The following is a 27979-nucleotide window of genomic DNA, read 5'->3' as shown; positions in this document are numbered from 1 at the left end:
CTAAATTTCATGTCCTGGAAACAGCTGCCCTTGTCCCTGAGGCTTCTGTCTTAGCAAGCAAGGGAAGCAGTGGGGATTCAAAGAACTTTCAGTGTAAACTCTATGAATATGTAGATTCTCTTCAATACATCAACATATTAATAGCAAGATTATAAGTATTAGGTTCTGTATATCCAGAATCCATTAAAATTCACACTAATTTTTAAAATATTTTCAGGCTATGTAAACTTGACCCTGAAAAATGTATATTCAAGTATACTTTCAAAATTTTGCATACAATTTTAGTGACTCCTTAGAACCCTTGTTGAGGACCCAGCTTTACCTTAATTTATTCTGTTTAATATAAAATTCCTGGTTTGAGCTACTCAAGCAGGATAGTGACAATGTATGTTTCTTTCAATTTTATTGCAAGTTTTTACCTTTTTTCATAAACTATAACCTAGGTCCCCTACATAAAATCAAGCAAATAAATGTCAAATAATTTGATGGGACATTAATAATAACTAATTCCTGTGGCTCAACAGCTGAAACTCTTTCTTGTCTCCAGCTTTCCTGGACTGGTTTCAATTCTTTTTGCAAAATACACTGAACAACACTTGAAGTTGGCCTATGGGCATTCTAGGTGTCAGAATAATGTAATTATTGACATTTGAAATCCTAAACCTCTCTTTTTTTTTCCAGTTATTTCAAGAAACTTTGCTTTTGGTATAGATTTTGCAGGAATTTGTTGATTCTACATCACGGAGTAAAATACATGAGAATGGTCTTAATTAGAACCAGGTCAAAGGCTCCAAAAAAAGGAGGCAGGTAATAAGCTATGGGTTTTCTCATTTTTGCTTCCATTGATCCAGATGGAAAGAATGTATATCTATACTTTGTTTAAAACTCATCCACACACCCTGAGGATTGTTGAAAATAGGAGGTACAACAGAGAGGTAAATAAGTTGAGAATCTACTGGGAGGGATATTTCCTATTGAGAGGGAGCCAACTATTGTACATATCACAGCCAAAGACTATGAGCTTCTCACACAGGAAAATCCCTGTTATCTGATGTCATGCCTAAATGTATAACTTGACATCCTGCAAGCATAATGGACACATCTAGATCCAGAAAACATCTGCTCTGAAAGTCTCATGGCCTAATTTGTGTTTGTTCATGCAAAATATCCCTCATAACACTCACTGTGCAATTTTGATTTTTCTTCCTTTTTTCAGGGGAAACAAAGGGGATTCGCAAATTGTGTTATTGCAGTTAAGGTGGATGATGCCATGATTTGTTCACACGATTCACATAACATATGCTGCAACAACATGAACGTGGTATGCTTAGAAACTTTCTTGAAAAACAGTTACATGTTTACTGTCTAAGCTGGCTAGCAAAGAATATCCAGGTACCTATCCATTAGTCCATCTCAAATGAAGCATTGCAGGCATAAATGAGTAAGCACATTGCCAATTAATTCTGATCCAAGATGAAAAAGTGGCAGCATCCTTCCTTCCCCAGTGGTTTTGTGCAAAACCTGCCATGCCTGCACTCTCAAAAAGTGAAGGATCCTGATCTACTTAAATATCTGGAAAAAACAAAAAACACAAAACCCTCATAAGCAGAAGGGAAGGCTGGGGATATTGTAGGTAATATTGAATCTTGCTTAATTATACATCAGGGAGAGACTAAGATGCTGGTGGAGTGGTCTTTTGTCTGTGGACCGTTTCCTGATGTCCCCAAATTTTACCTTTACTATTTTTATTTTAAAAAGCCCAGAGAGGGGGGAGTTAGCACTAATTCTTGCAAACACCTAAGACAATGTCCCATAATAATCTTTGGCTTCTTCATCTTCACCATCACCTACACCCTTCCAAGTATTTGGTTCAGCATTTTGAGGTTATAAAAAGGTTGGTCCTATAATTTTAATACACAAACATGTTCTAACACAAATTGAGTTTTCTGTAAAGTGTTGGTTCTGTGGAATGCAATTTCTTTCCCTCTGTCTTAGGAGTGAAATTGATAAGAGTTTAAGATGTAAGAAACATTCACAGGATCTGGAAATTAATTCCAACAGTTAACATTTGTTGACACAAAGTGTTACTGGGCACTTGGTATGTGGTAAGCATTGAACTAAATTTTGGGGAGTCAATGAAGACAATGCCATGCCTACCACTGAGGAAATTACAACTCCCAAATATGAAAGTGTTGACAAGCATATAGACACCACGTGTGGAGGGTGTGTGTGTGTGTGTGTGTGTGTGTGTGTGTGTGTGTGTGTGTATCTGTGTGTTGAGGTAGAGTGTTATGATCTGCTGGGTACTGGGCATAGTACTTGCTTTGAAAAACTAACCACAGATTTCAAATCTTCCTCACTATTTTTGACACCTTAAGTATATGCTTCCCTTATTCCTTCATAATCTGCTATTTTTTGTTTATTTTCCATTTACCACCCTGGTTTAGGCTTCGGATATCTACCTTTCATCAGGTTTAAAAGTTACCCCTATGAATAAGGCATTCAAAAACAAAAGATGAATAATATCCTTGCAGTAATTTCAATGTTTTAGCAATTAGCAATTAGCATCAATGCCAAGCACTACTGCACAAAGACGCAACATAGGATTTTGAATTTAGGTGAAACCACTGTGACTAAAATCCAGGTAAAACTTAATGTTGTGTTTGAAAAGATAAATCTACTAATTCAATAAAACTGATTAATACTTTAGTTTGCACTGTTCATTAGCAGAAAGCAGGGATCTTAAGATAATTAGAAATCAAACAGTTTTGTGTTGAGTTATGAAAGGAGTTTCGAAGGTCATAAAATCATTGGGGCAACTGAAACTTAGGCAGGTAAAAGAACTTGACAGACCATGGAGCCCTTTGGTGGCTGACCTGGGAAGAGACTCTAGATCTCCTCATTCCCGGCCACTATACTAGTGGCCAATCCTTGCTCTCCTTTTCCCTGACCCAATGGATGCCTTTCAAATTCATTCCCTCCATACTGGCAGTTGGACACTCTGGATGGAGTGGGGCATAAGCGCTCCTAAGGTGAGAACCCATTCTCCCCTTGGCCATGTTAGACAGACGTTAGGTCCGCTGTAGTTTGTTTCCTTCTTGGCACTAGCTTGGGGGCTCTGGTTCCTCTGCTTCTCTCAGTTTTCTCAGAAAACTCTCAATTGAAATAACATGAAATATGTTGCTCCATTTCTGTCAACATGCAGATGTGAAATGGAATTCTACATCCACTGTGGTAAAAATAGGAATCTTTGCAGCAAGTTGGAAAACTGACCCCCATGTAATGTTGCACTGAATTTAGTGTCACAAACTAACACACAGATACCAAAAAAACAAGTGCATGTAATACAACTGTGTGGGCCAAATTATTTTTTGCAACATAACTCCTATTTTTGAAGTATGCTTGGATATGATTTGACTTTCAACCATGACACTAATATGGTGACTCTTTTAGTGTTAAAATGAACTTTTAAGAGAAGTGTGCCAGTGATGGTAAGTTTAAAGTCAATCTGTGTGCTAGTAAATAATAGTGTTTTGTTTAATTAACATTGCTTAATAGAATTAAAAGGGTTAAAAGGGGGTAATACCATGCTGACCTCCTCCTCTTATTTTGTTATTTTATTGGTTTTCTAAATCCAGATGTCTGAGAATTATTATACTATACTAAGAACATTTGGTTGTTTACACAGGCAGTGAGTGATAGAAAGATTTGAACTGTATCAATGGGCATTTATATCACATTGGTATATAGGAAATAGTAAGTTCCATTTGAAATGTGGTTTTATATTTGTAGATATTTTATTGTGATTTGTCTGAGTAGATTTTCATGTTCTTTTTTTGAAAGTAAGAAAGGATATAATACAAACAAAACACATTTTTGCTGAAGAGTTTATTCCCCAAACTAGACATAACACCATTTCTTAAGTAGTTGCTATGCAAGGTACTACACAACCTGCAACTTACAGGTATGTGGTATTGTTAGAATTCTGTACTTAATTGGTTTCCTATTAGTGGTTCAGAAAGACAATCCTTTGTAGCCACTGACAAGCATTTATGAGACAAGTTAGCATTATGATTTGGTGTCATCCACAAATGGTGTGGAAATAATTTTCCTTCTCTCCTTATATCCACAAAGACTGAAGTACCGAAGTCCAAAGTTCTAGTGAATAAGGTCTAGCTCAACAACTTAAGTGTTTATTACAACAGTTACTGCCAGGTAGGGAGAAGGAGAGTACACTCTAATGTCTGGGTCTGAGTTCTCATTCAGTCACTTTTAGTGAATGTCAGTAAGTATTAAAACTTCAGAAATTATTTAACCTCTTAGTGCCTCAGTTCTGTTAGTTGCAAATAAAGTTACCTCATTGGGAATTGGAGGGGTTGATACTTAAATGAAATAATACTTGTAACGGGAGGCCTAGTTTGCCTGCTACTTAGAGTTTCCCAGGATGTAGGACTTTCATGGTAAAACTGAGACTGTCCTGAGCAAACCAGAAAGAGTAGACCACTCGACCTGTAAAGTGCTTATAACAATACCAGGTACAAAGCACCCACTAAAATGTCAGCCCTGACCATAATTGTCCTTTTCACTGCAATTCAAACATGGAGTGAATACAAATGCATTATTCTTCCACAGAATTAGCGTAAAGTTGTATCCTAATAAATCCTAGCCTTTTGCTTCAGAGTTAGAGAAAGAAGAGTCACACACGGAGGCAGAAAACCAAGATCTGTTTATTTAAAGCCCAACAGCAAATCACTTTCTGCTCAGACAAAATGACTGTGACATAAAAGCGTTCCCTGGAAATATGCCTCCTTTCCCTTCCTCAGAGGTGTCATTCATTATCAGTTCAGGATGACTCCTCTCTTAAATTCTGAAATGGGGAGAGCCTTTTACAGTCCTCTGATAACCTCATTTCAAGTTCATACTTGAACTGCTTATGGCCTTTTTCTGGTTTGTCATCATGAAAGTGTCCTTAGGACACCTAATATCCAATAAAACACACAGGTGATTGCAGCGATCAGAGAGTTCACTGTGCAATTGCACCACTGTTCTGTGTTCAGACATGCAGGTCATCCACAGATGATGTCTCTTGTTTGTCCCATGATGTTGAAACATGAATCAGTGAAACAAGTCCATTCTTTATCTTAAATTTGGTTGCTTTCCCAAGATTCCTGTGCAAGAACCAGCAAGGCTCAGTTTTGCAGGTAACAAACTAATAATGTTAGGCTCAGTGACTGAAAACTCACGTGTGGAAGGCTGCAATGATCAAAAACGAAGGTCTGTGGCCCAAATAATAAAGGCCCTTCTGTTTATATACATAAGGTCTAGAATTAAAGAATGACCCAACACAGGTGCTAGAAAGGACATTAGAAGTATATTTTAATACAAAGTTTCAGTACAGCACAAAAAAAAAAAAAATCATTTGAACAAAATGGCCATTAGTTTTACACATAATTTTCAAATTGGGAGCAAATTAACTTCAGTTTATATTGGGGAAGTTCTCACAATCCTAATACTCACTGGGTACTCACTCCATGCCAGGCTTTATTTAAGTGTTTTTGTGTATTAACTCATTTAATTATCTTTACTATTCAAGAAATGGAGGTAGCATTACTATATCCACTTTTTAGAAAGATAAATTTTGGAACAGAGAAGTTGCATAACTTGTCTAAGGACACATAGCTAAAAATTGATAGGTTTGAGAGCTGAACTCAGGCATTCTGGTGACAAAATGGCCTTCATAATGATGTGACAGAGAATAGAAATATTAAGCTCTCTGTATTTTCTGAGAAACAAGTCAACCTAAACTAAGTTTAACATGCATCTGAATTTATCTATTTATAATTGAATATTTCAATAATTGATATTATTTAAGCATCTATCTTCCTGATTCTAAATTTACTGTAATTATTTAAATACATGTTTTTAATAAACAAAATTTTTTTAAAAGACTGCTGGCTGGGCACAGTGGCTCACAACTGTAATCCCAGCACTTTGGGAGGCTGAGGTGGGCAGATCACCTGAGGTAAGGAGCTCAATATCAGCCTGGCCAACATGGTGAAACCCCGTCTTTACAAAAAATACAAAACTTAGCCAGGCATGGTGGCAGACACCTGTAAACCTAGCTACTCGGGAGGCTGAGGCAGGAGAATCGCTTGAACGTGGGAGGTGGAGGCGCAGTGAGCCAAGATCGCACCATGCACTCCAGCCTGAGCAACAAGAGTGATACTCTATCTCAAAATAAAAAATAAATAAATAAATAAAAGACTGCTTAATGGAAGCATTGAAGAAATGCTCCTTAAATATACACTATGTAAAAAACATACCTAGTTGATAAGATCTGATTCACCCTAAAGTCAAATTCAACCTATAGATTCAGGAATAAAATCTAAGTGATATCAGAATATCATTGATAGACACATATTGACTACGATTACCATGTTTTAAACTGCTTTATTATATTGAAGAACTAAAATGCTTGGTATCCCTTTGGTTCAAAAACTTTCCTTTTACTGTTAAAGCATACTATTATGACATGTTTATGCACTGTAACTGTGCTTTTAAATTTGCTTTGTACTGTACTTTAATTTTAGTCTTTTAACTGCAACCTAAATTGTATGTACTTATTCTGATACTGTGAATATTCATATTATAAAATATACCAGTGTACTATGGATAGTGGTGATGATACATAATACTACAAGATAATATCAGGATCTATATATTATAAGGATCTTATATATTACTAAATATGTATAATCTCAGTTAATATAAAGATAGGAATATAAAAATCAAAATATGTGCTGTTCGAATATAGGACTTTTAAAATTACAAGTGAATTTTATTTAACTATTCCTACTATATAAAAATATGAATTACAATAAATATTTCTGATTGTATAAGTGAGTAATAATAATGAACAGTTATTGAGGCCTTAATATGTACCTGAAACTATTAAGCTCAGAAGGCTTCAATGACTTGATTAAGATTTCACAATGAGTAAGTGGTCAACTAGAACCCACAATGGACTCAAAATTCCATGCTACTCTCACGATGATAGCATGGTATTTTGCTGTCTCTTTGTTTTCTTAAGTAGGATGATTTTAAATTGTGAACTTCTTAGAATATGATTATATTTTTAAAAATCTGTGGATGATAGAAATGTTTTATATGTTGATCGCTGTGGTGGCTACATAGGTACATGCATTTTCAAAACTCATCAAATCCTATGCTTATGATGAGTATACTTAATTTTACTCCTTGATAATGTTGGCTTAAAAAACTAAAACAAAAAATCTGTTTTCAAAGAACTCTGTGGACATATGTACTGTGTAAAATAAAGTGCTTGTTCCTCAAGAGATACTACTGTGTTAGAGATATAATGAATATGACAACAGATAAGAAATAAAACAAAAATTTGTTTTTTAAAATTTTATTTTTAAGGATAATTTTAACTGTCCCTTATTCTCAATCATATGATTAAACAATGTGTATATGTCATAACACTGCCAATCTGCAGATAAGAGGCTTTCATTTTTAGTATGAAAAATACACAGATATGCTCTGTGTGTTTTTTCACCAACAGTTTCTTATTGTGTGCCCCTAAAAGTCAAAGGTTGCAAAGAAAAATCTGTGAAAAAACAAAATTCAGCAAACACCATTCAACGAGTCCAACTTACTTTACATTAGGCATAGAATTAGCAGATTTGGTGGAACACTGTGATCTGTTTTACAGCTGAAACCTGATGGCTCAGGCAAAAATAAACAGTTTTTTTTTTTTTTTTTTTTTTTTTTGTCTCAGCAGCAATATTGACTGAGTAAGCAAAGTATTGATCCTTATTTGTTTCCTTTGATTCAAGTTATCCTGAGGCTTCCCTCCAAAACTCTCTTTGGGATCCACACAATAAAAGAGCTTCATATTCAAAACCTTCCTTCTTTCACCTCAGTGGCACAACATTGGATGCAGCATCTAAGATAAAATGCTGTTTCCTGTATCTCCCAATATAAACTCAAACTCTACCTTAGAACAAGTTTTATGATGTAAGTCCAATAAAATCATTTTTATATTACTGATGAATTTGGGCTTTATTCCATCATTAAATATGTATCAGTTACCACTTAAGAACCTGGAAGTGTGCTAGGAATTAGGAGCACAAAAATGAATTGAATAAATCTATTATCCTCAAAAGTTTTCAGTTAAGGATACAGTAGAGATTGGTAGGGAGTGGGGAGGGAAGGAAACAGATAGAAAAACAGAGAAAGAGGAGTTACTGAGATGGAACTTGATAGAAATTGAGATAGTGATAGAGATAGAGATAGATGGAGATGACAGAGTAAACCAGAAGATCAGGGAGAATGTTAGGAAAGATGACTGTTTTGGTACAGGTGGAGCAAAAAAAAAAAAGTATATATTTCCACTTGAAAGAATTTTTGAGTGATGAAGAAAGGACCACTTCACTTTCAGCTTTTACTTGTCTACAAAGCTTTCTTGCTCAGGTTTTCCAATGACCTTGATGTTGCCAAATCTAAATGTAACTTCTTTCGGTATATTTCTTGACTTCTCAACAAGTATTCAACACATTTCATCATTCTATCTTCTTTAAATACTTTCTTCTCTCAGCTGCTGTGGTATAGCACACTCCTGCCCTCCTGGTTGTCCTTTACCATACTGATTGTTCCTTTATAAACTTCTTTCTTGGCTTCTCATCCTCTTAGAACCTCAGAATTCAAGTTGTGTGAACATTTTGTTTTATTGTTATACACAATCCCTACGTATAGATCATGGTTAAGAAATGGGGCTCTTAAACAAAACTTCTTAATTTAAAGCCTGGATTTGCTAATTACAGCTGTGTGACCTTGGGAAAATCACTTAACTTCCTTGTGTCATTATTTTTTCACCTATAAAATGGAAATTGGCATAACATCTAAATGAGTTAACATATATAATATGAAGTACTTACATGCAAAATACTTAGAACAGTCTGTAGTACATATTAGATACCACACTATTGTCTCATCCATATGGATTTAAAAGCCATTTATAATGCTTATGACTCCCATTTTATATCCTTTACTTTTTCACTTTGAAAACTAGAATCACGTATCAAACTGCCAATGTAAAACTCATTTCAGATATCTAATACAATCTCAAAAATAACAAGGCTGAGAAGAGCTCTTGATTTCTCTCTACCCAAAATTGCCTCTTCCACAATCCTTTTCATTTTCTGAAATGGCTCTTTATTCACTCAAGCTAAGAGTTAAAGAGTTATCCAAGATGCTCAAGCTAAGAGTTAAGGAGTTATCCCTAATTTATCTTTCTCTTAACCCTTTTGTCATATGCCATTCATGAGTAAATGCTATCAAGACTATCTCCAAAATATATTCCAAATTCATCCCATTTAATCTCTTCTACCATTGTGATCTTATTCCAAGCCATCACCACCTCCTTCTTGGACTTCCACAAAAGCCTCCTTGCTTGTCTTCTTGCTTCTTCTCTTTTACTCCCCTAAAATCTATCCTTTGAAGAAGAATACCCAACCTTCCTTATGATCCTTTTATACAACAAGCTCATTTCTTTCTTCAAGCTTTGGCCAAATTTTTACATATGTCTGTAATGCGTTATTTCTGAATATTATCTGCCTGACTCCTTCCTGCAAATGAGGTCTCACATTAAAGAGAACACACAGTCTAGAGTAACCTCCTAGTCATTATTTACGACCTGGTTTTCATGATATTTACATATTCTAATGTTTTTTAATTATTTATTCATTTATCATTTTTATCAATTATAATGCAAATTCTATGGAAAAAACTTATCATTCCTTTAGATATCTGCAGTGCTTAGTACACAGATGACAATCAATAAGTACATTTGAATAAATGAGTAAAAAGACCATGACAGTACTGAAGCAGAAGAGCTATTGGGTATCATAAATATCAAACAGTTGAAGTCTTGGAAATTGATTCTAGATTGGGGAAAAGAGTTACCCCAAGATTTTTTATGTGGACCGCTATTCACATAGAGAATAGTGGGATCCCTTAAAAAAGGGATAAGTCCAGGAATAACCCTCTTTGGACAATGAATTTGATAACTCTTGGGTTACAAAATGGAATTGTCTAGGGAATAATGAGATATGGACCCAGAACTAAACAAAAAGTTGATGGTAGGCAATATAGAATTAATAGTCATTAAATAGCTGAAGTTGTTTGTGTAATAAAGAGCAGATAGATTATAGAGTGAAAAGAGGTGTTCAACCTCCAGAAAACTCCAAAATATTCAAGAGGCAGGTAGAAGAAGAGAAGGTAGAAAGAGTAATCTCCAAAAGGTAAGAGGAAATGCAGGCAAAAGGAATTTACCATCCATAGGAGAACAAAGGAGGGATCAATAGGGTCAAGTAACAGAGAGCTTAATTAAAATAAGCACTAAAAATAGTCAGCTGTATTTATCAATTAAAAAATCACTGGACAAATTGAAAACCAGGATGCCATCTGAACTTGCCAGAGCCCTGCCCTTGAAACTTAAGTCCCTCAAATTTTCAGGCATTCGGCATGAGATCTGCCTAGAATTGCACCTCTCTGGGCTCCAGATCTTTACTCAGCACATCCGGAAAGAATTGATCACACCCTTTTACATCCCCATCTTTTTTGTGCTACCACCAAGATCATAAACTAAGTCAATTGGTCTTCTCAATGATTTTTTTATTTTTATTTTTCTCCTCTGTTCCGAAGATAAATATGGAAAAATATCGTCAGCTATCAGGAATTTAAGTATATTTTTAAATTGATCATAATATACGTAAACATTTAGCAGAAGATTCTTCCAAGTAATAAAAACAATAATAAATGAGTGATCAGTGAATCAGTGGGACAATAATTTCTAGGATGCCCCCAAAACACTAGGAGATGTAAATTATTTTTTAAGACTCATTGGACTTATGTTCACTAAACTATAGTCAGCAAAAAAAGTAAGCATATATAGAAATTTAATAACATGAGTCAAAATAGGAAGAGTTTCTTGCTTAATCATCAATTAAATGCAAACATTATTAAAAAGTAGAATGCTGAATAAATGTTTGACTTTTGGAAATTACATAAAGCAGGAAAGTAAGATTCTTCCAAGGACATCCTTGAAAACACTTGTAGAGGCATAAATCAGGACATTATCCATGTGCCTAATCTGTCAGTTTGTTATCAGAAAATCAAATTCATCCCCAAATTTTCATAATATTCATTTTTAATACTTCTGATTAATTGAAAGCACAGTGGTAGGTCCTATGAAATTGGGAGAGCCTCTGAAAGTCAGAGTAAGAAAGCTAAAACAGAGGATTAAATTATGTTTTCAGATTTGCGTGAGCATCATTAATTCGAAAAGTTCTCAATCTTTGCTACATACTGGAATTATCTGAGTAGGCTTCAAAAAATCCCAATATCCAAGTTGATTCCATACTGGTTAAATCAGAACACTTAGAGAGTGAGGTCCAAACCTATTCTCTAAGGGTCCTTAAGGGATTCTCATGAGTAGTCATGGAACTGAGAACCTATGATTTATGCCACCCTTGTTCTCATTATATGAATGTTTCAGTGATTATGAATACTGGCTTTGAAGTCAGATCCAGATTTTGAATCCTGGTGGCTATGGTGGCTACATAAATTCGAACAAGTTTTTTAACCCTTTTGAGTGTCAGTTTAAAGAAAGTATTATCCCCACTTTGTAGGGAAGTTTTGAGCATTAAATAATTTAAAAACTTAATAGAGTATGAGGCATGTAATACACAAAAACTGTGTTAATATAAATAATATATAAATATAACAACCTATTATTAATGACAGTTATTTAGTACTAATCAAATACTATGTCTAGTTTACAGCAGATGCTTGGCAAACATAATTTTCCCCAAATCTGAAATAATATATGTAACCCATTGTCAAATCTCTGCTGAATTAAGGAATTCCAATATCGTGTTTTGAGTCTTTAAAGCACTCCCTCATTTAAAATACACAAAGGCAGAGTTTAAAGATTCTAGTATTCACTTCCTGCTCACACCTGCCTCCACATAGATTTATAACATCTCAAAAGCAGCTGCGTAATTTGAGTCTGACTCATAGAAGAAAGCTACTAATAAATTTCCTAGGGTCTTATTAGAGGAAACTTTTAAATCTTCAATGACACAGTAAGAAAGAACTCTAAAAATTTCCAGTCACATTTTTCTTATTTACTTGGTTACCCTGGAGTGCATGATGACTTGTTTTCCTTTAGTTGTATCTGAACAGTCTGACAGATTACTGTGACAAGGTTACTTTTAAATTGATAAAAGGTTTGATTGTGTCGGTGCATTTGTCAAAACTGTCTGACACCATGTATAATGGACTCTGCACTTGGAGCCTGGATGGCACTTGAGTCTGGCTCTTACTATTCAGTGTTCAGCACGCACCATAATGAGATATCCAACAGGGTTGTGTAAAAGTCTGGGAGATTAGCTTGGGCAGACCCTTCAGCTCTCCAGCGCAAACACTTCTATTTTGTTCCTCTGGCTTTTCATGGTGGGTGTTTCTCCTCTCTTGTTAAATGTTAAAGTGACATTCAGAGTTTCATTTTAAAGGGGGAAATGCTAGGATGTCATAACTTGAGCAAAGAAAACATTTACAGAGAAAAGTGAGGGGCAGAGCAGTTGACTTTCCTGCTCTTCTGGTAAACACTGGAAATATGTATGTACCTACCCAGGAGTTTCCCTCTATTTTCCTGCATTCTGTTTCAAGTGGCCTTAGCAGCAGCATGTTTACTTTATAACAGAAAAACAAGTCACTCTGTTCCTTCACAATATTTTAATTAACTCCAGAGTAGTTAATCACAGGAAAGTGGGGGCAATTGGCTGGGGCTTCCTGAGAACATTGTATTAAATCAAATTTATAAGCCACAAAATGGTTAGATAAAATATGTTATAGATGTAGAAAATATAAACACAATAATGTTTTTTTTTTCCAATTTTAAATGCTACCCATTATGACGCATATTTGATTTTATTTTTTAGGAGCAATTTAAATGTGTTTCAAGGGCATGTTCAGAATCATAAAATAGAAGTTACCAATTTCTTGGAAAGACAAAATATAACTTAATATGTAAAAAATCATTACACTACAAATATTTTATTTGGCTCAAAAAAGTTACAATGCTCTCTCACTTTATTAAATCAAATCTATCTTCTCCAACTTCCATCTGGTCTTCCTAAGCATAAAGGATATATGAATCCAAGTGTTCCATCAACAGTCTTCAACTGATAATCCATCCATGAGTAAATTTGTATAATCAGTTGGATTTCTAGTTTTTATTACATTGCCGTTAGTGCTTTTAATATTACAGCCATTTAATTGTTTAATAGTATATTGATGACCCATTCATGACTGGGTAAGAAAATGGATGAACTAAAAATCAACTCATTTGGGTTCTATTCTGTGCTACTTTGCTGTTTCTTTTGAAGTTCATTTGGTTAATTGTTCCCATGTCCCTGCTTTTTAATGGAAAAACGAATGCATATGACAAAATCTTTCACCACACATAATTTTTCTACCACCACAAATATTACTTCTCACACCCTCCTCTCTGAACAAAAAGCATTCTTCTTTCAGCTTTTCAACTATTCCTACTCTAATTGTTCCTTGATCTCAGAGGATCATTTCTTGCTACTCTGCAGCTGGAGTTACCTATTTGAAAAAAATATATATATAGCTATGCTACCTTCCTGTTTATGACAATTCAATGATTTCCTCCATGGTTCTTAAGAAAAATCAAGCTTCTAACATCATCTCCAAAGGAACCATCTTGTCCTTCCATGTTTTCTAGCTCATTTTGCCCCACACTCCACCTCCTTCTCTCTGCTATAGTCACATGGCTTTTTCTCAGCTCTTTGTCTTTGGCATGCTCCCTCCAGCCCTTGGTTCTGCACACAATGTTTCCTCTACCTGGCTGCTCTTCCACTTTTTTCTCGATTAGTTAAATCTATTCATCCTTCTAATCTTAGCTCAATTGTCACTTCCTCGGACATACCTTTGCTAATCACCCTACCTAGGTCTAATCTTCTGTTATAAAATCTGTTGGTACCATGCTCCTCTCCTTTTTGCTCTTATAGTTGCAATTTTATATCAGATCATATATTTAATTGATGCCCATTTTCCCTAGTAGAATATATTTCTCCTTTGTCTAAATTTACTCACCACTGACTTCTTACCACAGGCATGCAGGATATATTCTGTAAATATTTCTTGATTGAGAACAAAATAAAGTTCCTTAAGGTTTCTCAAGAAAAAGACATTACAAGGTTTTTAACTATACTATTTTCTATACTACACCCAGTATAATGTATTCATCCAAAACATAGGTATAACTAGAAAGATTTTTCCATAGAGTAAAATCATTCTTTATATCTATTATTCTTCAGTCTTATCTTCTTTTCTTTGATTTTACGTGTGATCTGAACATAGAAGCTTTAATGATGAATGTGACTAGATCTCCTTAATAAAAATTTGCTCTCAGATTATATATTGAGAAATAATGCAATTTCTTTTTATTTAATACCATTTTCTTACTGTTCATTAGCATTAACATGGATATTATATACTCATACCAGAAAATCCAATATGTCTATACCTTTTTTTAAAAAAAGGCAATATGTTGTTTTGTGTATCTGTTTTCTATTATTTTATTACAATGGATATTAGCAAATATTGCATTTCCTTTAAGGAATATTAACTCTAAAAATACTTATAATTTCATAGAAATAAATATGGAAAATGAATCTCGATGGCAAGTTCATTTAAATCTACTAAAATTATCTGTTTTGTGAGTGAAATTATTTTAAAGTGTGAGATGAGTTACAGGAATGGAAAGTGATTTTAATCTTTGGAAGACTGCTAATGCAAAATGGTAACAAGCACTGTGAGAGGACAACACTAGGAGGGAGAGAGAGAAAGAGAGAGAGGGAGAGAGAAAGAGAAACAAGGTTTTACAAATGACCTACATTGGTCTCTTACTAAAGGTTTTTTCAGCCATCAGGTCATATCCACGAAGCTGAATAAATTCTGACTGTGCCCCTGCCAACACTGCATGAGGGGATTGGAGAAAGATATAAAATGTGATCTTGAGTAAGTTTTGCAGCTAAATAATGAGGTCCTCAATCAAATATCAGAATTTTAGAATGAAAAAAACATAAAAGATTGTTGAGTTCAAATCCATTATATTGTATATGGGGGAAACCAAAGTTAAGAGGCAGCAAGTCATTACTCTAAGGCCACAGACTCACTTGATAGCATAGCCAAGATTGAAAGATAGATCTCACAGTGCACAGTTATTTCCACTACATTATGTTGCCCAATCACATCGGTTCTTTAAGATTGTCCAGGAAAAAGAATCTAAGCAATAAACCCTAGTTCTAGATCACTTCAGTAACAGGAGAACCCAAAAACATTTGTACAATAACAATAAATGGGTCAGATCTTATTAGTGGACAAATATTAATATGAACAAGTAACTATTATCCTCTGTTCACTTAATATTCTTTATCAAATGCACATAAAAACATTAACAAAACTTGTTCCCTCAATAAGAATGTTTCTGTGTTACCGCATCTCTTCTCTGAGTTAAAAATGGCAATATAGGCTTTTAAGTAATAATTTCCATTTACAAAATTCTGGCACTTCTATGCAGAAATGGATATTGACACAGCAATTCATAGTATGATGCTACATCAGTGGTGTGTTCATACAGCAGCTCTTCAATAAAATAAAAATTTAAAAAGCTCTGATTTGCAGGATGTGCTGATTCCTGTGTTATAAATACTCCCACAAGGGCCAATTTCATGCTACCAAGTCTGTAACAGATTGCTCACAAAATTCTTGAATATTTAACAATTAGCTCAAGTGTGTTAGTCAGAGGCAGCTCCAGCACACTGCTGATATTACAAGTAAACACAGAAATAATAAAAACCAACCCAGTCTTTTAAGAAAGAGGAAACTGAGGCTTAGAGTGAGGAAGTGATTTGCCTCAAGATTACACAGTGGTTGAGCAGGTTTTAACACTCAAAATTCCATCGCAACTACCCTCATCAGTTAGTGAAACTTTATACAATAGAAATAGTTGGTGGTCTTCAAGACTGTTGAGAGAAGTGCTTCACAAAAGATCAACAACACTAAATAAAGATCCTGTTTGAAATACATATTCTTGGGCTCTACCCCACACCCAGTGAAACATAATTGCTTGGGCCCAGACATCTGTGTGTCACCCAGCTCTCCAAGTGGTAAAGAGCAGCGAGAAAGAATCTTTTCCTAATAGCTACCTTTAAAAAAAAATGAGTTTCAAATATAAATCAAGAACAATAGCTATTTTGCTTTTTACTTCATCCGAACCTTCTATCATGAAGTCTATAATCTTTTACATTTTCAAAGACCTTGCTTTTCAAAATAGAGTTTAGATTTTTTAAACAACAAAAGAAGTTGAATTATTTATCTTCTGATTCTCAACCTCAATATTCTATAGGCCAAAATCTAACGTATATTTGTATGTCTGAGCTCTGGCACATTTAACATTTTTTGAACAAATTAAAATATATATATATTTATCTTTTAAGGTTCTGCCTTGCCTTTTTCACAAATCAAGGCACTCAATAGTAACAGGGTACTCCCACCCTAATCTATCTACTGTTTTGTCAAACAATTGGATAGTTACGTATTTGTATGTTGGTTTATCTGTCACTTTCTGTTGTGTTGATATGTACTCCCAATCTTAAAATCTAGGACAAAGGCACATAAATATTGCCTGCTTTGTTTTCCTCTTTCAATATTTTAGAGGTCAGAACATTTACAAAATAAATATCCTCATGGCTTATTAAAAAGCATTGCAAAAGAGAAAAATAACAATTGAGTAATAGTTTTTTAAACTTTAAAAATACACAGCTAAGTCACAATCAAATGACAAATATATGTTCTAATATTATTTTGAAAATAATCAGATACTAACCTAAAAATACAGCTCTGTTGCCCAGGCTGGAGTGCAGTGGCTCAATCTCGGCTCACTGCAAGCTCCGCCTCCCGGGTTGACACCATTCTCCTGCCTCAGCCTCTCGAGTAGCTGGGACTACAAGCTCCCGCCACCACGCCCGGCTAACTTTTTTGTATTTTCAGTAGAGACAGGGTTTCACTGTGTTAGCCAGGATGATCTCAATCTCCTGACCTTGTGATCCACCAGCCTCGGCCTCCCAAAGTGCTAGGATTACAGGTGTGAGCCACCGCGCCCAGCCAAGTCTATGATTCTTAATTCATTATTAATTGTATGGGAAAGTGAACTTAAATATGTTTTTATTTGCACAGAAATAAGAGAACTAATGACTTAAATGTTGGTAGATAATAGATTCATGAAAACATTATTGAAGAGGATTTAATAATTTTCAAGCTTCCAAGCAAATATCAAACTACTCAGTGAGTGTGGTCCTTAGTCTTGGTAGGAGATGGCATCACTGGACTAGGCAGTAGATGTTTTCAAGGAAACTAGAAGATTAGTCTTATGCCTCTCCAAATACATGATCCTGGCTGAACGTACATTTACCGAGCACTGGCCAGAAAAGCTTTGTAACACGAGGTAATCCTGAAATCTACCACTTCTGAGTTTTTGAGATTCCCTTCACTAATACTTCTCAAGAAAATCCGTTTATTTCATGAGACTTATCAATGACTCCACTGGCCACATGGTTTGAGAGTGTGACTCTATTACTGATCTTCATCTTGCAGGTCAAATATCTATGAATCAGCCAGCATTTCCACGTATATCTGCTCGAGAACTTCACTCAACAACAAAAAGTAAACTATTTCCACTCCCAAAAATAAACTAGCATTGAGTCTCAAATTTAAGTCCTGTTTGTAAAGAAGAGTCTTCCTCACTGAGACACCAGTGGATGAGTACATTGACTGCAATAACACATCCTGCCCACCAAGGCAAGTATGTGAGTGAGAAACAGCACAGGCAGCAGAAGGACACTTACGGTTGGCACAGCTTGATTAGGTCCTGGTCAGTGGTGCCTGGTGGGAGGCCTCGAATGTACAGGTTGGTTTTACTCAACTGTTCCCCGCTGCTGTTGTTGCTGCTGTTGTTGCTGCTGCTGTTTGTGCTGGGGCTGGGAGGAGCCATGGGGTGGGGAGCTGGTGCATAGGACTGCTGGAAACAGAAAAAGCTGTTACTGGAAAAACAAAAGCCAGCACCTATTCACAGGCCAGCAGCACAACTCGAAAGCAATGTAAGCTATGTGTCCTCTCCAATACACACGCATACACGCACACACACACACATTTCTATCACTACTCTCTGTTGCATTCGAGAATATCATTTGCTTCCCCCACCCTGGCCCTCTGTTCAGATCAGCATAAGTCAGCCATAAAAGGGACAAAAAGCAGTTACCAGGTGTTCCTGGCAGTAGCATATGGCATTTGAACTTGTCTCTGACTACAGTGACTCTCCTTAGCCTGGGAAAGTAGCACATCTTCCTCCCTAATAAAATAAAACCGTCACTTTTGGCAATAAACTCTGACCCTAGCTTACCTTTAATACCCAAGCATCTTTGGTTTCCCTCTATAACTTTGTTCCTTCCTTTCTCCAAAGAAACTGGCTCCTATTGTTTTCCTCAACATTACTGTTCAGCACAATTCCTGATACAAAGAAATCATTCCTACAAATAGTGATTCTATGGATGACTGAATGAATGAATCCATCTTAGCTCTTTCTCACATTCCCAAAATTGTTTCTTTACGTTGAATGTTCCTTGTTTGCAAGATGGGGCTACCATTGTTTCCTAACCTTCGAGATCCTCTTTAAATTACTCTAATCCAGGATCTCAACCTAGGCACTACGAACCATCTGGACAGGATAATTCTTTGTTTTGGGCACTGTCCTTGTTCATTGTAGGATGTTTAGTAGCATCGTTAGCCTCTATCTCCCAGATTCTAGTAACGCCCATTCCCCAGATGCGATCACCAGAAAATATTCCCAGACATTGCCAAATGCTCCCTGGTGCTGGTAGAAATCTCCCCCTGGGAGAACCACTGTTTTAATTCATTACATTATTATATGGCAAAATTAAAATGATAAAATGACTCCTAGAAATTTGGAATACACAATGTGAGGGTTTTAAAAATTATACATACCAGAATTTATAGATATATTTACTAATTATGCTTATTCCTTTCTTTATACAGGCATACCTTCAAAACTTCTCAACTAATGCTGACTGTCTAGGTTGAGGCCCTGCTGTGTCTCTTCTTGGCTCTGTGACCTTTAAGTGGTGCCTTAACCTCTCTGAGAAGCAGCATTCTCATTAATATGAAGGAGATAATAACGGTACTCTCTTAAGTTATAAGATTTTTTTCAAAAGTTGAGTTAGTGCAAACAAAATGGTTCCTAGAAATTAGTAAGTGTACAATATTAGTAAAAATAACAATAATGTTAATATTTGTGGTTTATATCTGTCTTGTAGTAGTATCAACCTATATAACTATCCCAAATTTTCTCAGTTGTGACCCCAAGTGCTACCCCAAAATAAAATAAGCACATTCATCAAGATTCCAGGGGGGAAACTTTGGGCTGGGTTCTAATCTGAAGATGAAGAGTCTTTAGCTATTTTATCAGTTGGAAGGTATGTATTTCTCAAACAGCATATTTTTGGAACATTAGCAAGTAAGTATTCAGATGAAGTCAAACTATAATACCTTTTGTGCCATGGCATAAAGGTAAAGAATAATATAATCTGAGGGAAAGAAATGTACTTTGTGTCTCTACAGTTTCATTCTTTAAAAAAACCTCAAGAAACATATTCAACATGAAAATAATATGTCTTTTCATTCCAAAACCTGTGCTGCTGACAAAATTGACAGGCCTGTTGGGTCTGGGTAAATAATGAGATATCCTGGAAATAGAGCTGACTGCGGCCTTAATCACAGACAGCTGAACTTTCTAGGTAGAATCCTGCAGTGGCTTCCCACCAAACTTATTAAAAAGTCCTAAAAGCTCCACATGATTTTTTATCAGACTTTTTCTCCAATCACTTCTTAGACCAGACACTGTGGTACTCCCAACTTTTCACCCTTCCCATTCTCAGCCCTACTCTACTCGGCTGGCTCTAATCCATCCTTCTGATTTCAAATTTAGTATCATCCTACAACACTCTGGTATTTTCCTCCAAAGCTTTCAGCATATTTGGTCTTATTTAATTATTTTTGGCTTATTTAATGCCTGTCTCTAGCACCAATCTGTGTGCTTCCTGAGAGCAAGGAATGTGTCAAACCCATACATGATTAGCACCTAGTCTAGCGCCTGATATATAGTAGGTGCTTGAGAAATATTTAGGCTATAATATATATAATAAAAAATGGAATAAAGACAGCACTTAGCATATAGAGAAAGAAGGCCAAGTTTTAGCAGTACCCAGCTTCGTTTGTTGCAATAGTAATCTTTCACACCTTCCAGGATTTTAAATGTGGTCAGTCCCTATTTCCCACTGTCTATAAGACAATGTGCTTTAGATTCAGTATATCAAATGCAACTCACTGCACCTGTTCTCTCATTCCCAATTCCCCACACTAGCCACCCAATACAATTACCCCATGTCTTTCAGTGTTGCTGTTGTTCTGCCAGTCTCCATGCTAGAAAACTTGGTGTTAGCTTTATCTGCTTCTTAATTCTAAATCTCAGAATACAGTCAGCCACCAAAATCTCAGCCAGCCTCCTGGAAACACCCTTTTCTCTGAATTCCCATTTTTCCCCTCAGCCAGAGTCTGTACCATCTCATATGCAGTGGGCTTCAAGCTTTCTATCATGTTTCATCTTTTATGCCCCTTATTCATTGGGAAGTCAGGGTAGGTTGGGGATAAGAAAATTGTCCAGACTGGGCACTGTGGTTCATGCCTGTAATCCTAGCGCTTTGGGAGGCTGAGATGGGTGAATTGCTTGAGCCCAGGAGCTCGAGACCAGCCTGGACAACATGGAAAAACCCCATCTCTACAAAAAACACAAAAATTAGCTGGGTGTGGTGCCATGTGCCTGTGGTCTCAGCTATCCAGGAGGCTGAGGTGGGAGGTTCACTTGAACCCTGGAGGCTGAGGCTGCAGCGAGCCATGATGATGCCACTGCACTCCAGCCTGGGCAACAGAGCAAGACCCAGTCTCAGAAAAAAATAAAATAAAAATAAAAAAGAAAGAAAATTGTGCAATGCAAACACACCTTGACCAATAGATAAGAAATGCCAAAGTGAAAGAGTAGACATGACAGGAGCAAAACCCAGAGCCTCCAGATTTCTTCTTTGAAATAAACATTTTTCAGCTGGGCGCGGTGGCTCATATAATCAGCAGCACTTTGGGGCTAAGAAGGCGGATCCACAAGGTCAGGAAGTCAAGGCCATCCCTGGCCAACAAAGGAAACCCCTATCTCTACTAAAAATACAAAATTAGCTGGAAGCGTGAGTGGTTCGTGCCTGTAATCCCAGCTACTTGGGAGGCTGAGGCAGAAGAATTGCTTGAACCCAGGAGTCAGGGGTTGCAGCGAGCCGAGATCGTGCCACTGTACTACAGCCAGGTGACAGAGCAAGACTTTGTCAAAAAAAAAAAAGAAAAAGAAAAAAAAAAGAAAAGAAAGAAAGAAAACATTTTTTCTCAACTATTCTTTAGAATTACTTTAGTATCAACATTTTTCATGCAGAATTTTAAAACGAATTACACCGGAGAAAACTTTCTTTTCCTGGTATTTGGATTAAATAGAATATATTCATTGCTTTTTTGATATTTAATATCTACATAAAGCTTAAGTTTCTTAGCTAGCATAAAAAACTATGACTTATTTCCTGACATAAAGTATTCTGGTTAGCTTCTTGGAATCCTCACAAAACTTAAGCTCTACCTCTTTTACAAGTCCTGCACACAGTAGGTGTTCAGTACATGCTTGCCGAAGTGGCTTCCTGGTGTATCTCATAATGGGTCAGATGGGATTTCTCTTTACTTCACTTATATGCCTTATTCTCTTAAAATTCCCAGGGCCTTTTTAACGCTGTTTGCTACCACTTTCACATCCCCTCTCTCCAAATTCTTTGAATTCCATTCTGTGCTCAGGCTTTTTCAAAAATGAGACTTTGTTTAAAGCAGTTTTTCCCATTGCATAGCCTTTAAAACCACCAGGGAGCCAGAAAAATGTCTCCAGCTTTATGTATCACGGATTAGAAGGACCAGTTCAGACTGAGTCCTTGACTAATCAAATAAGAAAGCACCAGCTACAGGATGATCAATATGTGTTTACTTAATTCTTTTCCCTCCCAGGGCTCTTTGTGAGCATTTCCATAACCAGAACACCATTTAGTAAATTGCATGATGCCTAAAACAATAAATGTGTCCTCCAAAAGACCCAGCAAATTCACTGGGAAAAAAATTAACAAAATAGTCAAAAGCCAATTGAAGTTGGGATGAGGATCGGGAACTTGTGTGCACTGAAGTGAGATACGTAATTTATACTTAGGAGTGGAAGCACCAGACTTGTGAAGAAAGAATGTATTTCAGAAGCTTTCTGAACAAAATACAGAAAGGCAGTTTTCTTTGTCATATCCTTGTTTGTAAATTCTAGAAATTCTGCTGAAAGTGGTCGATGTTCTCAGTGTTATTGAACCAATCAATCCGCAGATTTTAACACCCAGTGTGGGAACTCTTCCTTATCTTTAGTATTTCATTTATCTGTTGATGACGCACTGATTGATTCAGGTAGCAGTCAGCATTATAAATCATTCTTTGCTTTTAAGAATTATAAATTCCTTCCTCTCCACCCATTTTGCAAATACACATCCTTTAATCAACAAAATGTTGGCAGAAAGTTCCAGGAATGCCTGACAAATGCACAGACCTAAATGAATTAACTTGTGAAAAGCAAAAGCGATTTTGTATGTTCTTGCTGCCAAAGACATATGACCAAAGAACAGTACCTTAAAAAACAAATAAATAAATAAAAGAAGTGTCAATGATCTCTAGGGGTTAATGGGTCACAGCAGCCACTTTACTGATTAAAGTGGCTCTGCTTCATTTCTCAATTCTTTGTCTTTAGAGGGATTTGGGATTTTATCATTGATTAGCTTTTAAATCATTTTGGAGCACTGAGGAAGGGATTTTAAAATGTTAGTAAAGAAAAATATTTTCCGGCAGATAAAATTGACTTTGCTATATTGCTCAAAGTCACACTTTATAAATCCTATTTAGGAGTAGAGAGTGTTTACGGTCTGGGGTTGCTGAACACTGTAACACTGCGCTATAACAGGGCAAGGGGTTGCTATGAATTTGCAGTGTCAGCTTAGAAGCGGTGGAAATGGCACATTCAGAAGGGGATTTTGGATGACACTCTGATTGAAGAAGAGAGATAGAGGATTTCTCTTGCAGCTGCATATGCTTGGTTAGTATGCAGATTTTTCTTAGATGTTTATTCATTGTAGCTTTGCTGGAAGGTTCTGATAGGGATTATGGAATAGGGTCTAAAGCCCCTCAGCCACACATTAGGGAGGCTATCTCAGAGGATCAGTGCCAATGTCCTCTTTAGAAAAAGAAATAAGATGAATTAGCATCCATTGTAAAACATGCTAGTCCTAAAATAGTAATCCTAATAATTACAGGTAGCATCTGTTTCTGCTTGCTAAGCATTTTATACGCTATCTTCACAACAGCACAATGAGGCAAATAATATTTTTCTCATTTTATGAATGAGGAAACTGAGGCGCAAAAAGTGTAAATGACCTTCTCAAGGTCACACAGCTGGAGCCCAACTTGAGGCCAGGGACTCTGACTCCAGAAGCCATGCAGTCTCCCACAACACTGCAGAACTTCAGCTCTTAATTATATGGACACCAATAAACATAAACACTTCCTTGAAGTAAACACTGGAGGATGACGCTCTGGCAAAAGCTCTGGAGTGTCTAAGTATCAGCAGGAGGGAAGGAATGATGATGATAAACAGCAGACAGTCAAGATGAAGGTTAATAGGCTCTTTTTCTCTATCAGAATTTAAATGAAGTCCATCTTAAAATTTAATTTCAAAGGGGAAGTGACCATCAGAACCAAGCATGTTATGAGTTTTTCAAATAATGTCAAACAAGTGGGTTCATTTGTCAAGATTCATGGTTTGTTATTTAATAACAGGAAAATGAACTGGCTTGTAGATCATCCTAAACAGCTGGTTCATTTAGTGTGCTTTGTTAACATGCCTCATTTTTCAAGTTTGAAAAGTGAATCAACTGGGTCCTACTACATTTGTAAAATGTGTGGTTTGGGTATATAGGTTTGGAGAAAGGTTAGTTGTGTTTTCTTCTATATATATATATTTTTTTTTAACAGAAAGGATTTGGGACATTCAATAAGTGCTGCTCACACATCAATAGAGTAAAACAAATTATTTAACAATCTTCTTTTATACAATATCAAACTATATTTGATGAACACTTGTCTGCAGGCGGGGTTGTAGTTAATATATATGAGCCAGATAATTTTAAACCTTAGTTCCATACTTTGGCAACACTCACATTTTGGACAAGGTAATTCTCTCTTTTAGGGAGCTGTCCTGTACATGGTAACATATTTTATAGCATTCCTGTCCTCTCCCTACTAGATGCTAGTTGCACTACCCTCTCCCAAACTTGTGACAATCAAGTATGTCTCCAGATACTGCCATATGTCCCCCTGTAGGATTGGGAAATCTCTTCCAGTTGAGAATCACTATTTTAAGTAGACCCAGACCCTCTTCTTGAAAGGCTAATACAGTACCCCTCACAGAATGATACTAACTCAATGGCCTAAAAACCATAAACAAAACGTTACCACCAAACCAAAGTTCAGCTTCGCATGGCATTCACCCCCTCCAATATACTTACTTCCACCATCTGCAACCAAGATGTCAGTATGCCACATTTCATTTTCAGCAGACTAAGTCTGAAACATACTTCTCCTTCTGATTGAAAACATAACTCTTTACAAAGAGAATTTTAAACATTTTTTGCATGCAATCCCCCTTGGCTGGGAATCACAGAGCCCTGATGCCAAACTGCAGTCAGTTCTATTGCCGGCATCTGGTTGCTGGCAGGATCCTGAGGCAGTTGGTCTGGTGGTTTTGGAGTAGCCTTGGACTCCATCACACAGCAGTCTGTTCTGCTGATGGTCTCCCCAATTTGTTTTTATTCATCTCCTATGCAATAGAATTTGTACTCTTTTTATCCACTCAAGGGTAAAGACCTGGATAAAATCTCCCAAGGGACTGACATGCCAACCCTTTTACTATCCAAAAATGAATACAAACTACATTATTGTCTTAAATCATACATTATTTAGCTTGCACGTACACATGTAATCCATTGCTCGCTGGATAACACTGCTACAGGCTATTGGATTCATCTCCTTGACAGTGTAATTTCCACATAACCTTGATTCTTCAGACCTCTCCTCTAGTGTGAACACAACATTAGAGAGTGGACATGGTAAGAACTGTGGTAGTCACTAATGTGTCTATAATAGCCTTAAATGAGGGTGAATATGAATACTCTCTGTGCAAGTAATAACAAATACAGCTAAATTAATATCTAGGCAAGCCATGCAATTATAGCCATGGTTTCATGAACCACATACATTATGGCTTTGCAATTTTATGCTAGGCAATTGCCTCTCCATTATCTAGAATACAAGCATAGTACACAATTGTTTCAATTAGGTCTTTTATAACAGTTTGGTGAAAATCTGTCCTACTTCTCTTTTCCTACCCAAAGCTCAGATGTGGAAATAAGCAATAAAAGACAAAACTCCTCATAAAAGGCAATCATTTGAATATTCTCTATCAACTGGCCTAGGTAATAGCTGCTGTCAACAGTGGTAACATGGTGCTTAAGAGCTCCAGATTGCCCACTATGAATCCAGCTCCACCACTAACTAGGCACTTAAACCTCTTGTCATGAGTGAAAGAGGAATTATGATTATTTCACTTCATTGGAGTGTTGTGAAGCTAAAATGTATAAATCATGTGTCAAATGTTTAGCACAGGGCCTGGCACAGAGCCAATATTCAGTAATTTTTTCTTGTTTTCTCATCATTGCCATTGTCATTATCATCACCACGAGGCAGATCCACAATATGAGCATTGCCTTCTCAGTTCTAGTTGGAGTAATTCACCTTGAAGGGGGTGCTATAAGAGCCAGTGATGTTTTAAACATGAAAGCCACTATTCTTGAAATGAAATTATGTCATTAGAACGGTGGTTTGCCATTTTCATCAAGAACTAAGCTGTGATGAAACAATCATTGTGGATGGAATGGCTAATTTGTTTCAAAGTATTTACAAATCACTACTGAGTTTTTATTAAAATTCTGTTAGAATGGGATTCACTTTTGCTCTAAATGTTAGTTTTTGAAAACCTCAGCAGATTGCATAATCACACATTGCTCTGTGCTATTTACAAATAGGTTTAATTTAAAGTCATTGAATTCCATTCAGAGGCTTAGATATTAAATGACATTTTAAAATTCATGGTACTTGGAAACACAAATTAACTAGTTATTGTTCAGTTCAAGCACCTATAAACAAATTTGATTAATAAATTTATAAGCTAGCAAAGAGTGGTTGCTATAAATGACATCAATGGAGTTTTATAAAGATTCTCAGTTTTTCAAATGCCAATGACATCTGGTCTTTGCCCAATTCTTCTTTTAATTTGACTAAATTTTTATCTCTTTAAATACAAACAAACAAAATTAACATATATTCAGACATTGCAATGCTTATAGCATTAGTTTAAAAAGTCAAGTGTATATCTTGAAAATAACCCAAAATGCTCAGGACTCCAATGTTGACAATGGTTGGTTCCTTATGGGATAATGAGACATGATGTGTTCCCCAGCTGGAGATTACAGTATTAGCTACACTATGAAAAATAATTGTTAGAATCAGAGCATTCCCCAAAAATACTGAAAGTGACCATAATGGAATATCTGCTTTGTTTGTCCAAGGAATACCTAGAGATCAACCCGAATGCCTGCTTTCATGATGAACTAGAATCAGTGGGCAATGAGTGAAAACCCAGAACAGGTCACCAGAAACTCTTTATGGAGATTTCTGGGCTAGCCAGCCATGTCAATGTCAAACGCAATCAGAGATAAAGAGGTCTTCGGAAATGTACAATTATGCTTAGCGTAACATTCTTACACTTAATAAGAAAGACGTATTTGACTAATTTTTTAGTTTAGTTTTCCCCCCATAATCTCTATATATTTTTTTTTCCTGAGACAGAATCTTGCTCTGTCACCAAGGCTGGAGTGCACTGGCGTGATCTCGGCTCACTGCAACCTCCATCACCCTGGTTCAAGCAATTCCCCTCTCTCAGCCTCCGTAGAAGCTGGGATTACAGGTGCACCCCACCACATCCAGCTAATATTTTTGTATTTTTAGTAGAGATGGGGTTTTTCCTAATTTTTTGTTTTACATAATATTATGTTTCACAGTCTAATACTCTATTTCCCTAAAATTACAATTAGTAATATTGCCAACAACTAAAATTCCCCTAGCTTTTTTTGAGATGGAATCTCACTCTGTTGCCCAGGCTGGAGTGCAGTGGTGCAATCTAGCCTCACTGCAACCTCCGTCTCCTGCGTTCAAGCAATTCTCTTGCCTCAGCCTCCCAACTAACTGGGACTGCAGGCGGGTGCCACCATGTCTGGCTACTTTTTAAAATTTATTTATTTTTGGTATTTTTAGTAGAGACAGGGTTTCACTGTGTTAGCCAGGATGGTCTCGGTCACCTAACCTTGTAATCTGCCCACCTCAGCCTCCCAAAGTGCTGGGATTACAGGTGTGAGACACCGCGCTCAGCCTCCCCCAGCTTTTTTTAAATGGATACTCTCCTAAATAGAAAGGAGACCAATGGATGTAGCTTAAAGAGCACCAACATAAAATATGC

General features: G+C 36.4%; 1 protein-coding gene across 9 annotated transcripts in view; it reads right to left on the bottom strand.

Moving 5' to 3' along the window:
* Positions 1 to 27979, bottom strand: part of RBMS3 (RNA binding motif single stranded interacting protein 3) — a 1467317-nt gene that overhangs the window by 576096 nt on the left and 863242 nt on the right. For 7 of the 9 annotated variants that reach the window (XM_031662883.1, XM_031662884.1, XM_031662885.1 and 4 more), the window contains one exon: positions 18021 to 18193. In XM_031662883.1, the coding sequence (XP_031518743.1) occupies positions 18021 to 18193 (173 nt within the window). The remainder of the gene's footprint in view (positions 1 to 18020; positions 18194 to 27979) is intronic. The other 2 variants (XM_021933878.2, XM_017955997.3) reach the window with 1 other exon arrangement.

This window comes from Papio anubis, chromosome 2 (genome assembly GCF_008728515.1).
Source record: "Papio anubis isolate 15944 chromosome 2, Panubis1.0, whole genome shotgun sequence".
NCBI classification, from domain to species: Eukaryota; Metazoa; Chordata; class Mammalia; order Primates; family Cercopithecidae; genus Papio; species Papio anubis.
This window is presented reverse-complemented; position numbering and strand designations above follow the sequence as displayed.